Raw genomic sequence first — 19,166 nt, 5'->3', positions numbered from 1 at the left:
GAATAGATTTTAAATCACTGTTACTTAATCTCAGTACAAAATCAGGGTGTGATTCTTTTTCCCTGCAGCAGAAGTGAAACATTTACCTGAAAAAAAAATGCTGACTCACACATGGTAGTAAAGGTCCCTGAGGAGCATAAACACACCTAACAGACAACAGCGAACCTTGTAGTTCCATGCAAAGAGACTACAAAAGGATACAAAAGGTGTGAACTCAGCGGTCCAAAATAGCAAAATATAAATTTAACTGTCACCTTTTCCTCTGGAAGTTGTGCTCTGGTTGAGTAACAAAATTCACTGGGCTGATGCAAGAATTAAGTTAAATACTTTAAAAACAAGGTCATAGTCCAAGACTCTAAATTTAAGGGAAAATTTAAACCTGAGGGAAAATTTATTGCAAAGACTGTGCCATTAATGCTTCAATGTTTGAAAATATCTAGAGGACATCTATATTGGCAAATACACAAATCAAATGACAAGAGACAACAGGAACTGAACCACAATTCTAAAGCAGACGTGTTCCAGCTCAAGGCAAACCTCTGTATTACAGAGAGATCCCCAAAATAATAGCAAAGGAATAATGACTTAAAATATCCTACAAAATATTTTTCTTCTCAAGTCCTAGAATGGAATCTTAAACTAGTTTAACAGATGCACTTTCTCCCAACCCAAACTGGGGATATAATACCAGTCTGAAATGTACTGTTTAGACTATAAGACCAACCAAGGTAGAGTAGATGTGGGCCTATGTTTCTAATGAACCTATGAATGTGAAAAGAAGGATCAGCTTTGGTGCTGTTTATAAAACTGCTTGTTACCACCAGGTATCACCATCATTCCCAGCAGCAAAATGTATCTCCAGAACAGACTTGTGAAAAAACGTCATAAAAGCCAAACTGGCAGGAGCAATGCTAGTGAAAAGGGCAAGTTGGCCTGTGTCCCAGACCTACTTGGAAGGTTAGGTTCCACATCAGACCCTATCCTGCAAGAAGGAAAGAAAGGAAACATTTTTCTTTGCACCTGTACATCCTATACCAAGCTCAAGGGGCTTCTTTTTCTCCTGCACAGAAAATCCTGACAATCTTCCTCAGCTAGAAAATGAAGTGCACTCATGGTCCTGTCATGGGCAGGAGAGCTGGGTTAGATGGTTTTTAATTATCCCTTCCATCCCCAAATGTTCTATGACTCTATTTTATGATATTTTGAAGACAACATCTGTAACATACCCAGCTCAGCCTAAGCTAGATAAAGCAAATTCAGAGCAGCAGTAAGACTGGAACACTGCTCATTTCCTAATTCTGTAGATCTTTCATCCTCAATCCGGGGCTTTTTACTTTAAAGAACTTTACTTTGTACGGCTTTGCTCCAGTAAAGCACACAAAACAAAAGGAATAAAATCCCCAAACAATACAGTTCCTTATTCAGCCTAAAGCAGAAGCAGCAGGAACATTTCAAATTAGAACCAGAAAAAAAATTAATCCAAGTTTATTTAGTTAAGTGGACACCAAATGAAAACTAAAAATCTCTTAACATCCCCAGGCAGGAAGGTACTAATTCAGTGACTGTAACTGTACATCATGCAGGCTGACAGTCCCAAACTCTCTGGGACCCCTTCAGAGCTAAACCAGTGCAGCAATAAACTGGATAATTTTCTCATCTTGCCCCAGAGAAGTTAGGGCTTAAAAATACATTCACCATGTTTTACCGACAAGTACTTACTTCAGTGAAAGGGAATAGTCATGCTTGCTTGTTTGACTATTTCTTACAAGGTAACTACATTCCTTACATAAACGTAACAGGTTTTCTGCATCTGTCCGACTGATTGCTCCATGATACCATCTAGAAAAAAAGCAAAGAGGTTAATACACACACAAATATTCCCACTCATACTGCTTTCACTACTTAATTTTTTAAGGTATGAATGGTTATCAATAGCATATGGATACCTTTAAATTCTAATATGTTACAGATAAAAAGCACTAGATGAAGTTATTATAAATTGTGGAGGCTTGTATTTCCTGTCAGCTGAGGGGAAAAACTCAGATCAGGAGACCACACAATAAGACTGGTGTACATTTACGTAAGAAATTCCCATTTAGAGCAACACATTATAATCTGTCTTGCAAACAGTAGATCCATCTGCTCTATTTCATCCCTGGGATACATCAGTTTTTAAACTAATATACGAGATAAAAAGACAACAAAAGCAAAGAAATAGAAAATCACATGTGGAGAATATGAACAGTTAACAGTGGAAGAGATTTGCTAAAATAAATTTTTGAAAAAGGAGAAGAGTGATAAAGTGTGGAGATCTATCAAAAAGACACATCCTAAACAAAGCTGTGGCAACTCTGAGAGTGTTATATAAATCTCTGATGGATCTGTGGAGTGGGTGTGAACAATTCAGGGAAAAAAGGAAACTGGGAGAGGAGAGGTGGGTCCTTCATTAAACTAGCCCCTGCAAACAAGGAAGCTTCTCAGCACATGCTGCTCTGTATCAGCTTTCAAAATCTCAAGACTCCACAAGTAAGCACTTTGACCCTTCCCCTAAGTTTCCAGAGCAACATAGCGTGTCTTGCCCTGTACTGGGTCAAACACGTCCCTGAGGAAGGTCTCTCCCTCCCTGCAATTGCCAGGTGCCCTTTGAAACGCTGTGTGACACTACCACATCTGCCTAAGCAAGCCAATGCACACATCAGAAGTGCTCTCTGTCTGTTCTTGCCAGGAACTGTTGTTTGCTTTGTGTAAAAGAGTTTTATTCCATTTGTTCTTACTCTAAGATGCTCCAACTAAAAGAGAAATTAATAAAGACCAGATAAATCTCTTTTACAGAAATCATGCTCTTAACTACTTTGTGCTGGTGTCTCCATTGTCAAATCTGATGAGTGTGTTAAAAAAACAAGTTGGTATTCAAATTAAAAATTCATTGTGTGCTTGATTAGAACAAAACTCTTTATTAGAGGGAACTAAAAAGAGGTTATACTTTGTATAGTCAAGACAGACTAGAAAGGGAGGTCCTGATGGCTTCATCACTTCACAAATAAGATGGAGACACAGATGCAAATGATTTCAGGCAGTGTCTTCCTCTTCATGTCCCATTAGATATTTACTGGTGAAGGATATTTCTCAATAAGCAATTTAAAAACTAGACTGCCTTCTGAGTGTGAGGGAATAATACTAACACAAGTGTGAATCAGAAAATGGATTTGGGAGAGTTTAAAAACTATTCCTATTAAGCTAAAATTATCTTTATTTTCTTTTCTCCCCAAAGGGCCAAATTAAACAAAAGTGAAGTACTATGTTACCAAAATCGGGGAGATATCCTGGACTCTGATATTCAGAGAGAAATGGAAAAAGAACACAGGGCTGGTTTGAGGAAGAAACACCTGCTTTTAAGAGTTGAAAGTAAAACAGTTGATAAGAGAACATCTGATTCAGATGTGACGTCTGGAAGCTGTTTTGGCTACAGCTGAGAGTGAACAGCAGTATCCAGAAGTGTAATTGCTTGTGAGTCATACGCCCATGTAAATGGGACACTCAGATTGCTCCTGTTCCAGCTACCTAGAGTGGCAATCATAGTGTTGATAATTAACTTTAAGTTCCTGAGTGATTTGCTGTTCAACTGTATTGGGTCTGTTGGTCCTGGGTGTGCTTATTTTTTTAAATGTCAGCATATAGGCATTTGTGAAGAAAGGTCAAAGATTCAAACATCAGTTGTGTGGTCTTTAAAAAGTGCAATGACAGCTTGTGAAAGACACCAGTGCAAAAGCATGGAACAACCTGAATGTCTTCTAAGTATCCTGGAAAACACAAGCACACAATGCAAACCTGAAAGCAAAATCCCAACATAATCGCAGTTTGACCCTTATCAGGATCTCCCAAGTTTTAAGTATCCTGATTGTGGTTTACAGAATGTTCTTCCTGATGTCCCTTACTTTGTCAATGGTCAGGTGTCAGCCACTAAGGGGCCACAGCTCCACTGAAGACAGGAGAGCAGCATCAGTTACACAGTAAATATAGTAAGTTATTACAGCTTACATAATGCACAGCACTACTCTGTTTCTGAGTTAGAGCAAAACAGGAAACTACCAGATCTTGATTATAAGGCTGGGAGGGATTCACTTTCAGTAAGACAATGGAAACAGCAGAACACACTTTTTCTTTACACTGTTATTGAGGAAATAGAACAAATTACTTTGATTCCCTTGGGTCCATGAGTTACTAAGTTCATAGTCACAGATTCCTCAGTCACAAGTAACTAAAAATATTTTCTTGATATACTAACACACCTTGGTATTTCTGCCTGTGTGGGGAATATCCTAACCTACCTATCCACCTGCCAATTTGTGTGCTGCCTTTCCTTTAGATCTTGTACTCCTTTCTGCAAAAACAGAGTCCACTTCTGCAGAAAAAGAAGGAAGGGTTTGGCATGTCCTGTGGAGATGTCTCACACTACTAAAGCTTGAGGAATTTGAATTATTATGAATAATCTATGGTACAATAAATGTAAACTCTTCCACTTTCTGACAAATTATTGTTAACCGTGCATTCATTTTAGGTTTGATCTATCATAAAAATCAAAAATACCTAATGTCACTGGCATTTGAATAGTTAAAGAAGGAAAAACTAGACCTGCACTTTTCAGTTGTTACATGTAACTGTAGTTACACTAAAAGACAGATGAACACAACAACATATTTATGAGTCAAAAATTAGGTAACAGAAACTTACCTTCCTGCAGTTATTTTAAATGTATTTGGGGGTGGGAGTGACCTTGGCGAGCTGAAACTGCCCAAATTGGAGGACCAAATTTACAGTTAAATTTATAGCCTTTTAGTCATTTACCTAACAATATCAGTGACTGATTTCACAATAATGGTTGCTACTTCCTCTACTGAAGATAAGCAATCTGTCAATGGGCAGATGGTTCAAAGGCTGAGGTTGATTAGATGGAACATGACAACATGCAGATGATATTATTATCTGTTTCAAACTTAAGCTTCCAAATACTGCCTAGAAAAATAGACTGTCAAGGAAAAGCAATTTCTGGAACTACCTCCTCTCAAACATTAGGAGAGGATTCCCTCCTACTAAGGATTCAAAGTGCAAAAGGATTGTTAATTCTCTTAATACCACTAGCATTAAGAAACAAAGTATTCTCAAAAAGGGCACACTCACATCCATGCTAAATTATGCCCTCCCTTCTCCAGTGCAAAGAAATTCTGCCTCTAACTCAGAATGACAGTTTCTGGAGTGGACTGCCTTCAGGGATTCAAGACACATCATCTTCACTTTACTGCATGAATCCACTGGCTTCTCAGTGCCCAGAATTATCAGTCTAACCTTTTTAAATTGCTCCACATGGAGATTTTTCTCTGTGTAGCAGGAATTCTGGCCCCTTCTCTGAGGCTGCACCTTTGGTATGATACAGGACAGTGGGTTGTTCCATCACACAATCCAGTCTGGCCAAATTGTTCAAGGAAGGGCAACAGTGAGGCAGGACAGGGGCCACTCTTGTGGATACCAGACTTTTACTACAAGGAATTCACCCAGAACCTGAATTTGGAGCTGATAGAAGTGCATCTAAATACCACTCTCAAGTCTGATACCAGAAGAGTAGAAATAACACTCTCTTTTCTGAAAGCTCTTTAAGTGGTCTTATCATTCTCTTCCTGAAGGAGAGATGCAGGGCACATCTGATGTGTTAGAAACATGCAGACACAAATATATGGAATTCATGCAGCTTTTAAGCAGAATTTGGTTATATGTGATATACAGCTTTTTTTCCCTAATGCAGTATAAACAACAAGGTTGAAAATGGAATAACTGCACATACTTGACAGATAAAATTCACTGATCCTGAGACGAGTTTCCTGTTTAACACTATTTTTTTCCCCTACAAAAATTACTTACACTTTGCAAGACTAATAAGAGTAGGTCTTTGGGGCTTTGGGGACACTGAGGAGGGAAGCTCGACGCTAGGATCTGGGCACTTGGTGCTCCTGTAAGTGGGGAGGCAAAGAGCTAGAGAGCAATTACTGTGCTTACTTACATCTGTTTTTCCAGTTGAATAGTTGGATCTATTCTCTCTCCCAGGATCCCACAAAATTCTGGACTGCCATGTTTGATGGGTTTAAAGCCTCCTCCAGGTGCTCTTAATTGCCTGTGCTGGTCATTTGAGGGAGAAGGAGATGCTTGCCGTTTCCCACTTCCATTAAACTGGGCTGCAAGATACACAATAATTACCTCTCCAGGCAAGGTTAGCAAAGACCAAAAGAGTTGCAGCACTTAGAGAGGTTTTCACACCCTACAGAGAATAAACATATACCCACTAGCTTTAAGATGCTTTATCTACAAAGTTATTTGTATCATGTAAAGTGTTTCTTACTATGCAAAGTACAGTCCTAAAACTCTCTTGCTTTTCCAGTAACAAAATTCACACTCTTCTAAACCTTGTTACAATAACTAGTGCTTATCTTAACACTTGATACTTTGATCCTCCAGAGATGATGCTGTTAAGTAAGAGTAACAAGCCTTCAGTCACCTGCCATAATTTAAAAAGCAAGTATGTGAGAACATCAATTTGCCCCAGTTTATGTGGTATCATTGTAACAGTGATCCGGGTGCAAATCAGGCAGATAACACCCATCTATCCATATCAGAAATACTGTCAAGTAGGAAAGAATTGACAGTGCATTCACTTACACACTGCTGGCACAAAGCTTTTGCCTTCAAAGTCTAGGAAAGTGAGGAAAAAAGAAAAATAGCCTTCCATCATTTCTCTCGCTAACTGTACTATTCCAAGAAAAGCAATTCAACTTATTTTGCAAAGCTACAACTTATTAGAGCACTGCAACACCTGTGTCCAAGCACATGCTAATGATGTCAGCATTCTACACTTACAGATTCCATATATTTACAATTTAAAAAAAAAAAAAAATCAAAGGAAAGAAAGTTGACAGGAACAGTGAAAGAATCTACCCACACCCTACTCCTGACTCTCATTGCCTCTTATGGTTTGCTGCTTCATCAAAAACTAACACTCCCAGCTGCAGATTTTATTTTAAGGTCATCTAGTGAGGACCAGGCAGAGAACCTTCACTGTGTCAGGAGGTAAAAATAAGTGGCCACAAGCACAAACAGCTCAGTCAGCCCCCCTATGTGAGCTCCTGTCCTGGGGTGATGCTACGAAGCCGCTTTATTCCTTACCCATCCGCTCAATGCCCAAGGATGCTGCTGCTTTAAGATGGACCCGGGGCCGGGGTCACAGGACCGAGTGCAGGGCCGATGAATGGCCGGGCCCAGCGGCTCGGGGGCTCTGGAGGGAGTGTGCCGGGAGCGCTGTGCTGTTTTTCTGGGTTTCCTTTGTGTTCCAGCTAGCTGGGAACTGGTCCGGTTGGGTTTTTTTCTTGTTCTCTTTTCCCTTTCCTTCCCCTTGCCTCACTGCCTCCCTTCCCTCCTTGCCAGTCCGGGGAGCCTGCGGGGGTGGCCCCGGCTGGTCCGAGGCCGGGTGTTTGTTCCCTCTCCGGGAATTTGTTGTACGTTGAGGGTTTTTTTTATCCCGTTCTGCCCTGTTTTGCTCATGTGTTAATAAACAGTTTGGTTTCTTTTTCCCACTTTCACTCCTTGTGACCCATTTGTCTCATTGACAGAGGAAAGGGGGAGGCCCTTTTCCCTTCCAAGGAGACACTCACTCCGGAGTGTTTCCTCCTGAAGTTTTGTCTCCAAAACCGAGACAGTTTCAACAGCAATAGCGGGGAAAAAAATGTTACAAGAAAAACTGAAGGGACTCCCTCCAAAACTTACAGGCCTTACATGCATTTAGAAGTAAACTTACTATAACACACAACCAATTATGTATATAGGTGGTAGTATTTACTGTTTTGAAGCACTCTTTTAAAGCAGACAGCTGCAATGTTCAAAAAGTTCAAAAAGATAATACACAGAGATATGCTGGATGAGGAAAATGTTCTGGAGCTGCTTAAAATTATTTTTTTTATTGCAAAATAAATTTTATTGCAAAATTTGGGCAAATGCATTCAATCATGTTCCTAAGTATGCATGGCAGAAATATGCTGATTTTTTTCTTAATATAAACTCAGATTTAACCTTATTACTGGATAATGAGAGCTGATTAGTATAACAAGGAGAAACATTGCATGTGTATACTTGCCCATGACATATATGAGCAGTATTGTTAGTTTAACTTGGGGACTCTCTGAAAACCAGTGAGCTTAACGTCACCTTCTGAACAAGGAACATGTTAGACACCAAAAAATTCAGTTCACAAAACAAACTCAGTTCTGACTGTTACCAGCTATTTTTACAACTCAGAATCATAGAATGGCTTGGGCTGGAAGCAACATTAATGATTATCTAGTTGCAACCCCCTAATGGCAGGGAGATGCCACAATAGGCAGTGATTTCATCCGCTAGACCACATTGTTCAGAACCCCATCCAACCTGGCCTTGAACAGTTCCAGGGATGGGCCATCCACAATGTCACACAGAGCAACATGTTCCAGTGCTTCACCACCTCTGACTAAACAATTTCTTCCTAGCATCTTATCTCAATCTCTCCTTTTTTTAGTTTAAAAACACTCCCTCTTTTGTTATCTCTATATGCTTGTGTAAAAAGTCACTAACATGATGGTTAAAGGTAGGAACTGTTCTCCAAAAATAGGACAAAGTTAAATTTCAGATGCCTTTGAATGTTGGGGTTTTTTTCTCTGAAAAGTTCAGTTATGTCTCTGGACTTCTGGCTTTTTCTCTTTTTTTGTTTGGTTGGTTGGTTGGCTCTTTTTGTTTTCCTCTTCTTTGTGAATTAATTTGTCAGGAAGAAGCAGTCTTGAAGGGATATCCAGGCAGATTAAAGTGAGAAGTGTGATACCCAGTTAGGTACCCACCCACCCAACGTTGTAATCAGGTCTGAGTTTTGGCTGCTATGAATCCTCTCCTTAACAAAGCTACAGTGTATTCAGCCACTGTGGTTATGGAACTGACTGCAATACCTGACTTTCGCACCCTCCATACAGCCTCTCTTCCGCTGCCCTGTAACTCCTGCCATAGCCCTGTGAAAGTGGCATGCCAGAACTTCCTTGCTTTAAGTCTCTCAGGGTCCTAGGCACCACCTTTCTGTGCAACAGCAGTAGAAGCCAGCAAAAGTCTGGCATTTATAAAACCTCCTTCCAAGACTCCATGACCATTGCTGGAAACTATTACCAAATGGCCCTCTTGATCACTGAGACCTGCTTTGTAACAGAGGGCCATATATTTTGTAAAGCAATACAAAGAAGGGCTTTACAGACTTCACAGGCGCTTCCTTTACTGAAAGGTTTTCTGTGCCTGCACGACAGTCTGAAGAGGACAGATTTCTCATAAACTCAGTGGAAGCCAGTGTCAGAGCGACATTCTTGAATGGGCCCTCTGATGCCCACGCTATCTTCTATCCAGTGGGCTCTCCCTGGTGTTATCCCCTTTTCTAGCCAGACTTGTGTACCTGAAAGCTACTTTGTCAACCTCCACTCCTCTGGGCAAACCAGTTTGCCCAGCTCAGCAGGAGTTCTAACAAGACCTGCTCACTTCCCAAAAAAGCCATCAAAAACACATTTTAGCATCAGCTGTACAGCCTCCCATAAAACAAACGCAAATTTGATTGAGAAAGAACTTCAGCTGCAGACAGTCAAAATGCTGCATTCCAGTTCTGCTACACAGAGATGCATCTTTTAACACAGCAAAATCTGTAGGCTATGTACAGCTTGTTCCATCCACAATGCCAGCATGACACCAGCCCCAGCCTCATGCTTAGGAGTCAGAGCACAGACACACTCCCCTCAGCCTCAGCACATTTCATAGCTTGTCCACTCTTTCTGACAAATCTCAAAGTCCAGGTTGGATATACACAGGTTTTAGCTATGCTTCAGCAACAAATCCTGAAATCATGGCATAAGAACAAATTTTTTCCTTCAAAGACTTGAATGAGTAATTAGGTTCATGATAATTCTAGTGTTGCTTGCCTTTTTGGTTTGTTTCTATGGTCTACCACCTGACAAATCAAAAATATTTCCTGTACAAGTCTCTGTATCTGCAATTCACATCACAAATATCTGCTGTTCCCTTCAGATGAATTTCTCAAAATAGGAAAGTTTCAGCAGAGGGGTCCTTCAGGATCTCTACAGTTCCATGTAATTGGGAGACGGTAATTGTGGGCCTATAAAGTGGGACTTACTCATTGCTAGAATTTTTAATACCAGTTAGACCAACACTGCAATTTTCAGAAAAATCCACCTCTGCTAAGAACTGAAAAAACCCTTTCCTGGAGAACCACCGAACAATAGAACCACCGAGTAAGTCAGAAAAGCACTTCAGACATCTCAGCAGAAAGTCAACACTACTCCATTCCAAACTTTCCACCATTTCAAACTTCAAAGTTGGACCTCTTCCTTCCTTATTCTAAACATTTACAACTCCTTGGACTAAGATGAAGTCTAGAGACACCAGATGAAACAACAGCTTGCAACTGTGCTTGAAGCCAGTCCTTAGACATTTCTTTGTGACAAATAAGCTTTTACCTAAAACAAACTTATCTATAATGAACGGCAGATGTAATCAGAGAAATCTAATTAATCTCAAAAAGTGTTTACTCTTCTTATTTTAAATAAGAATTCTCCATGGTGAACCTGTAAGTAATCCAACTATATCATAATACCATTTAATTAAATCTCTCTTTAGTCTATTAGTTCTGTAAAGCAATATTTTGCTCTGCGCATTTTCATAACTACATAGAACTTTAAAGAATATTCACACATAAACCAATTGTAAAATCTTGTATTGGGCTGACCTTGTTAATTTACAGTTATATGTAAAAACTGAAAAGTAGATATAAAGAAAAAATTGACAAACCTAAGATTCTTTTTTTTTTTAATAACTCGAAAAAACCCTATTTCAGAATTTACCTGATAAAAACCAAAAAAGTGGGCATGAAGATGAACACAGAGCTTATGACAAAATCCAAATGAAGTAAATCTCATCAATTTCATATAATATGACCAATACATGAAGAATAATGTCTATGATTTACATATGCACACATATGACTCTTAAGACTTAACTTCTAAAACTAATAATCCAGTTTCTGTGGCTGCTGTAATACTATTTGAAAATTTGTGAAATGTGATCTCACTGAAGACAGATGTATACTGGTCCCAGAGGTGGTATCTCAGCATTGTTCAACAATAAAGTTGCTGGTTTTTGAAAGAAAAACTACTTCTGGGTAGCACACAATCACCGTCCTTGCGTGGGAAACGACGTGATCAGATCAGGTTGTTTATCCCATCATTTCTTCACACAGGATGAAAAAAATCTGAAGATGGAGACTGCAAGAGCTCATTGAACAATTGTTTCCAATGCTTAACTGTTCTTGCAGACAAAAAACCAACTTCCTATATTGAGTCAGAACCTCTCCTGATTCATCTTATATCTCATCTTCCCATCACACACCTGCTCATTTGTGAAGAAACTGGCTCCATCTTATTGAGGATCTCCTCACAGGCATTAGAAAGTTCCCATTATGTCGCACCCAAAGTTTTCTCTTCTCCAGGCTGAGCAAGCCCAGTTCTCTCAGCATATCTTCACATGTGCTGTCATGTGCTGCACTTTCTTGCCATTTTGTTGGCTCTGTGCTGACAACATTTATCAACATCCTTCTTATATCAGAATCCTGCCACAGGATTATGCATAGTCCAAGAAATGTGAAGTAAAGAGGAACAGTCACGTTGCTTCATCCACTGGCTTGCTCCTATTCACACAGGCTACCATGGTGAGGAGCACTGCTACCCACATTTAGTCCACTTTCCTCCAGGACTCCTTAAGCCTCTTCTAGCAAAGCTGTGTCCCAGCAAGTCAACCAGATCTAGGTCTGTATAATTGCAGGGGGTGAGTTTCCTCCAGATGCAAGTCTTTGGGTCTATTCTCATCAGATTTTGTATGCTTGTTGTCAGTCCATTTCTCCAGCCTGTTCAGGTCCCTCAGAAGGGCAGCTTTGCACACATCCTCCCCTCTCTTGGCTGTTATTCCAAGCTTCATAAGGGGCATTTCCTCTCCTTCTGCTTTGGGTATCTAATAAGTACACTAAACAGGAAGGGTTCCAGAACATATCCTCAGAGGAATCACACTTGTAACCAGATTCCAGGAAGAGCATGAATCACTAACACTACCCTTTGAGGTCAATGACCCTGATAGGTTTTTTCCTAAATCTACTAGTCCACCCATGTCAGCTACAACAAATTCCAAACACAGCTGATGCCACAGCATGGCATGCTGAAAGCTAAAGTCAACATAGATGACACCAACTGCTCTCTTTCCATTAAGAGATCTAGAGTTTTAACAAAGAAAGCAAACAGGTTTGTCAAGCAGGATTTACCTAGGGTAAATGCACGCTGACTACTTAGTAATCATGTCTCTCAGGCTTCTTCCACAGTCACTCCCAGAGCCACATCTCTTTACTTTCCTCCTCATCCCCAACACTTCATCACAGTCACTTTGAGAATGGCTCCACAATTTCAGGACCCTGCAAAGCAACTTCCTCATCATAGAGATGGTCAACAATAAACACTATCTACATCCCGTCCATTAAAATTGGGGGTATGGACAAGAAGTGGTAGAAGCATAAGTTTTAGTAATATGAAACAAGTGCTAAGATGATTGACAACAGGTTGGCTGAAGTACCAAACAAAAAGTGCAGTGTTCCATAATTCTGCAGCATGTCAAGATTTGAGATGACCCACATTTACTTTTCAGACATTTCTTCACACACACATACACATCAAAAGAGGGTAAGTGCATATGCTATAACTGTGAGAGAAAATTTTGAGGCTGGGATCTAGGAATCCTACCTGCCAAAGCTGGGATGGTGACTTTGTTCCACTCCCACGGCTGATCATACTCATCAGCAGGCCTGTCATCATCCTGTGGCAATTTGCTTTCTTGTAAATGGTGACTCACCACACTTTCAGAATCGGATTCCACACCACTGCCTTCTGGTTCATAGGGTGTGTCATAGAGCTGCATGCTTTTCTGATGGGTCTTCATGCCTTCCTGCTGTTGAAACTCTGTTGGCAAGGAGGAAAATTGCATCAGAATCAGTACTAACCATGTCTTATCATTACAGTCTATAATTTTAGAGCATTCAACTTCCACCCATTTCTTAATAGCCACATAATTATAGAGATGACAAGCTTGTACAAGACTTCTAAATTCTACCTCTACCTTGGTAACTGGCTGGAAGCAAAAGTTTGCTCCAGTTAACAACCACAGCTTCATGCCTCCACCAACATTTCCCAGCTTGTGCAATGCCAGATTGCAGGAACCACACAATCCCTGTCAGCCGGTATAAAGCACACTTAAAAAAACTGTACATAAATTCCCAAGAACACTGAAATTTGTGTATAGTTAACTCTTCAGGAGGAGATTGTTCTGAAGTGCAATTTGAAGACACAAAGAACATAAAAAAATAAATCCCACAGCATAATTTTATATGCTGATAAAAAAAAATTGTCTGCATTTACGCCTACAGAGTATCAGCAAAAAATGAACTAGGACTAGAGTAAGAACACTAAACAAAAGCATTGGTAACTAGAGCTTAGCTCACATCAAGGGGGTTGTAAGAGTACCTCTTAGCTGCCTGAAAAGCAGTAAGAACCAAACCCTCTTGGGCAGAATCAGAAGAAGCAGTAAGGAGAAACAGGCACAAGAGGTAGCTCAGGAGATCCAAGTGGTACATTGGGGGTACCTTCTTCCCCTGGTGTGTGGTGCAGCCCCGGGACAGGTTGCCAGGTAGGTCATAGGAGGTGTCTCCATTATTTGGAGTTCACAGAGCCTTGGTTAGGCAAAGCTACTGTGTCTACTGACACAAAAATTCGTGGAGTGAGTGATAGACCAGGCGGCTGTGCTGCCATTCAAAGGGACCCAGAGATGCTGGCAAACAGCAGGCTTACAGGCTGGGAAGCTGCTCAGCAGAGAAGGACATTGCGGTCCTGTATGACAGCAAGTTAAGCATGTGGCAGCAATGCACCCTCAGAGTAATGAGGGACAACCTAACCTGGGCTGCATTAGGAGTGCTGAACGTAGACCAAGAGATGTGATTCTTACCCTCTACTCAGCCATGGTGAGACCCCATCTGGACTGCTGGGTCCAGTTCTCACCTACCCAGCACAAGACAGACAATACTGCAGGAAGTTTCAGCAGAGGCCATGAAGCTCAATAATGGGACTGGAGCACTTTTCATATGAGGAGAGGCTGTGAGAGCTGAGACTTGTTAGCTGGGAGAAAATAAGTTTTAGTGGGGACATTATTAATGCATATAAATACCTGATGGAAGAGACTGAAGATGGAGACAGACTTTTATTGACAGTGCCCAGTGACAGGCCAAGATGTAATAGGCACAAAGCAAAATATATGCAATTCCATCTGAACCCAAGAAAACACTTTTTGACTGTGATAACAGTCAAACATTGAAATAGGTTGCCTGGAGAGGCTGTGAAGTATCCATCTTTGGAAATATTCAAGATCTGACTGGACACAATCATGGGCAACCTATTCTAGGTGGTCCTGCTTGAACAGGTTTTATTAGATGATATCAAGAGGTCCCTTCCAACTTCAGATGTTGTGTGATTATACTGACCACCGCAATGACAAAATAAGAATGTCAATAATTGCAGCAAAGTGCAAAGTTACTAAAAGACTCAGCGAGAGAACTTTTCAAGCTACAAATAAAGCAAGGATTTAGAGCAGTTCTCTCCATTACTATAACAAAAGTCATAAATCAATTCATACATCAACAAGAATATTATAATCAAGTAATTTCTGCAGACCACTTCAAAGTACGGTGAAAAGTCCGCAAAATGAGAGTGCCCTTACTCCTTGAAAGGAATTCTTTAATTTATACATTAAAAACACAGTAAATTTGAAGAAATATACGCCAGAATCGATGAAGATGTACATACAAGCAAGATATGTTCTGATAATTTCTAGTTATGAACAACTACATCAAGAAAAAATGCTGCATTGACAAAAAACTGTAATATAAAGAATACACAGCTCTCCTGAACACTCTGGATCAAAAATATAAACATTTTTTTTTCTTCTAAAGTCAGAAAAGTGGTATGTATCTGTCTTTCAGTACTGTGGAGCCAGTCAACGCTACACCAAGAAATGTGCACTTCTGAGGAACAGAAGCCATGATTCACCCAAATCAGTTTTAAGTGCCAAACACAATTTGTGTGCCAAATACAGACACGCAATTGGCTCCTTGTGTGTGAGCGTGTTTGAGTACAAGAACTCTTGACTGACATTTTTCTTTTACACAGAAGACCAAAGCATTAGACCATACAGAAAAGTTTACTAGTAAATAGAAGGTGGTTCATGTTCACAGACCACTATTAGAAAAATTATGAATATTTGATCCTAAAGCAGAAAAGTTTTTCTAGGAAAAGCTAAAACCTAGAGGGAGTGAAGTGCAGAGGCAGGAGTTTGACTTAATGATCCTTGTGGATCTCTTCCAACTCAGCATATCCTGTGAATCTGTGATATATAAAAACATACGTGCGTACGAATATACACTTACACGTTTACAATCTCTTTTGTAAAGCTTTCTATTAATGTGCTTGAAAATTTATTTACAAATACTCTTAAAGATGAAAGTAATTTTACTAGAAGTTGAATCAGAAAAAGTTCATTTCAATAAATGACAGAACAGCTGAATCTGTACCATAAGCAGTATTAGCATTATACACACTGCTAGCTCAATGCAATCTTGATATTCAAGAATCAGGTAGTAGAAGACAACAGAACATTTACATTTGTGATGAAGCACTTCTCATGGTAATTTTACAGCCTCTACTAGTGATAGCTCTAAGGGTTAAAACAGTCATTGGAATGACTAGGAAGTCCAAAACTGTGTTAATTTAACGTATTCTTTAGAAAAATCACTTTTATGAATTTGAAATCTTATCGCTGATAAAAAGTACATTTTTACACAGTTCAGCATTAATTTAATAGCTAACAGAAGAGGTAACAATTGAAGTTTTGAAAGCACTAATTTTCCTAGCAGTCTGTAAGACTCCCACAAAAAATTCTTGGTCTCACAGATCAGTGGTTATAACTGAATCAGGCTCCAGAAGTTTGGGCTCCTGTGTAGAACCAAGAACCTGACCAGGAGAGGTATAGAAACTGAGACAAGACTATGAGATACAAGACTCAACGTGGTATTGTTCTTCCCACTTGGTGAATAATTCTGATACTCACGTACAGAACAGAGCTCCACAGGACAAGCAGCCACATCAGCCACACTAAACACCTTAATAGCCCTAAATAATTCAACAGCATTACACATAGATGCACTGTATTCCTGAAAAGAGTTTGAAGAGGATTAGGGCATATATCATCAGGGAAGTGGAACCGCTATAAAGCCAGCAAAAGGAAACATTCAAAACATTACTACTTGCTTACAGAACCCAACACGTGAACTTCTACAGCTTGTCTTCCAAAAGGATGCAACAGACTGAAAAATAATCAGATCATTCTATAATGGCCAGATGCCAATAGATAATTCCTTCATCTCAAACTAAAGCATGCAGTAACAAGAGGCCAAACAATGTAATTGCACTATTAAAAAAAGTTCTGATAACACAAAAACACATTTTCCCAAATAAAGCACATCTGTAAATGTCACCAGGGAGTAATAAACTCAATGCCATTTTACAGCGCCTTTGTAACATTTCTTTCGATGAAACACCAGACCAGCAAAATGCAGAAGTCCTACTGCCACAATTGTCTAAGGAATGTCAGATACAGAGAGATTCCCTGAAGTTAAGTGCTTGCAAGAGTTTTTGTTCTCCTGTGTGGTGAAAGACAATGAACAAGACTCTCTGGGCAGGTTGGGAAGCAAAGACAGGTTCCTGCATCACAGTAGCAGCACATTTTGCTTGTCTACATCTAATATGCAGGAAGAGTCTTAACCTGCAAGAGACAGAAGCACAAAGTTTTATAAATGCCCTGATTTTTTCAACCTCTGCTATTCTGTTGGAAAACCTTTTAAACAAATCACGGCATTAGTGGTAAGACAGACATATGTGCTTCTTTATCGGTCTGACAGCAAACAGTAATTTATGCACGCTCCACTGGAAACCAGGGAAAACTATAAAGCAATTGGATACAGTCACATTAAATTACAGATTAATCAACAGCAGCATAATAAAGGTGTTTTGACTAGCCAGTATGTCAGATTTCAAAGTGTACTGGCCCACACATATCAGGTGCAAAAGCGATAAACCAGACCCATCTCTACGTCAGCTACAGCTTTCAAGACTGGTGCCAAATTAAAATGACAGTCCTACCAGTTCCTCAGCTGTTTTCTCTAGCCAAAAGCCCTGTCTTAGTGAGACAAATCTGACTATGAAGGTATAATGCTGGAAACAGTACTAAGATGCAAGGTCAACTTTTGAAAAGCTAGCACTGAAACTGACTTTTTAGCAAAGTATAGGGGTTATCTACACCCTTTGCATCTGACAAGCCTAAGAGCAATATTCAGGACAGAGAACAGAATTCTACTGATTGGATTTTACAGGGGACATTTAGCTGCATTCATCTCCATTCAACAGTACAGAACTCACAGAGTTTATCTGGCCACATTGCTGAATAAAGCTTCATCCTATTTCAGAAAGCATGACACAAAATACTTGGAAATATTCCTAACCCCAGCAAGCAGCTGTTGCTAGAAACCCTTTAATGTAAGTATAATGACTTCCAAGGTCATTTTTGCATACACTTAAATTTGTTCAGATACAGAGTTATTTGCAGGAAGCCCAGCAGATTTTTCATTCATTTATTTAACACACATTAACATGTAAACACTATGCTGGAATAAGGTTGTACAGAGTACAGCTGTCAAGCTGTCAGCTTTAAGAATTTCTGTCCTCCTACCGCTGGATTCAGACTACAGGTCTCCTCCAGATGGTTGCTTCTCTTCTGCTCTCTTTCCAGAAGTCAGCATTTAAACAACTTCAATCCTACTGACCTGGATTTAGTTTCCCACTAACCAAATAAAATACACAGCCTGCTGTTAACTCCATGCAAAACTGTAACCAGCCTGCAGTGAACACCAAATACTGTGCTTCTATTCTCATTGAGTACAGTTGTGTCACTCAAATCTACCAGATAATTCCAGTGATGAGGATCTCAACATTGAAGAGACTTTATCTGGAACTCACAAAACTTTTCAAGGCACACAGACAGACCAAACATTTATCATCAGAAAGATATGGATATTTAATTAAAGCAAGCAAAAAACTATACTCTGAATAGAGTCCTCTTCTTGCATTTTGTCCTCCTGTATACACAAAATTCGCCATAAGGAGAATGAGAGAACTCTGCAATGAGAGAACAGGCTAACCTGTCTTCAACTAGGATAGTCAGAACAGAATTATGAACAGCACAACTTTTGGAATGTGGATTTGAACATTTTATACTCAAAAACCCTAGAAGGGTAGTCCGCAAAGTGTTTGCAGGACTTGCCATAAGCTGGCTTTCTATGGATACACCTGGGAAAAATACAATACCATATATATATATAAAAATATGTGAGAACATAACTCAGGAACAAGGCCTGTTTGTGGACACCAGCCAATTACATTCCTTGTATTCTCACCTGTCGCTGAAAACTGGAAGTTACCAGTGAGAGCAGAAAGAAACTTGAAAATGCTCAGGTTCCCACTGAGAGGTAGTGGTGAGTATCTGATGCATTTCCCCCAACATTATTCTGACAGTCTGGCAATCTCAAGCAGGTGAAGGTCACATCAGAGCCAGATCTCATCAGAGAAAACCAAGCTTCATCTGCAAGACTTATTATCAAGGAACAAGTTTTTCTGAAATGGCTCAAACCTCTGCTTTATACATGTTCTGCTCTTGAGGCTTCTAATGGAAAATCACTGAACTGGCAAGTAATCACACTGAAGGGCAGTGAGCTGTTTGCTCCAGGTGTACGGGTAGGCAACACATCAACCAGTAACTTGCCAGTTTGCCAGAGGCATAAGACAGATCATTAATGCAAAGATCACCCTGATATGAACATTTGCTTCCATTGAATTAATTCCCAGATAAACATGTCAAAA

General features: G+C 39.9%; 1 protein-coding gene across 1 annotated transcript in view; it reads right to left on the bottom strand.

The window, feature by feature from the left end:
- SHB (SH2 domain containing adaptor protein B) overlaps window positions 1-19,166 on the bottom strand; it is a 61,615-nt gene that overhangs the window by 9,759 nt on the left and 32,690 nt on the right. The window contains exons 4-6 of the mRNA XM_017735332.1: window positions 12,894-13,109; window positions 6,053-6,224; window positions 1,720-1,839 (exon numbers count right to left, since the gene is read on the bottom strand). Of these exons, the coding sequence (XP_017590821.1) occupies window positions 1,720-1,839; window positions 6,053-6,224; window positions 12,894-13,109 (508 nt within the window). The remainder of the gene's footprint in view (window positions 1-1,719; window positions 1,840-6,052; window positions 6,225-12,893; window positions 13,110-19,166) is intronic.

Source organism: Corvus brachyrhynchos, unplaced genomic scaffold (genome assembly GCF_000691975.1).
Source record: "Corvus brachyrhynchos isolate BGI_N302 unplaced genomic scaffold, ASM69197v1 scaffold22, whole genome shotgun sequence".
Taxonomy (NCBI): Eukaryota; Metazoa; Chordata; class Aves; order Passeriformes; family Corvidae; genus Corvus; species Corvus brachyrhynchos.
This window is presented reverse-complemented; position numbering and strand designations above follow the sequence as displayed.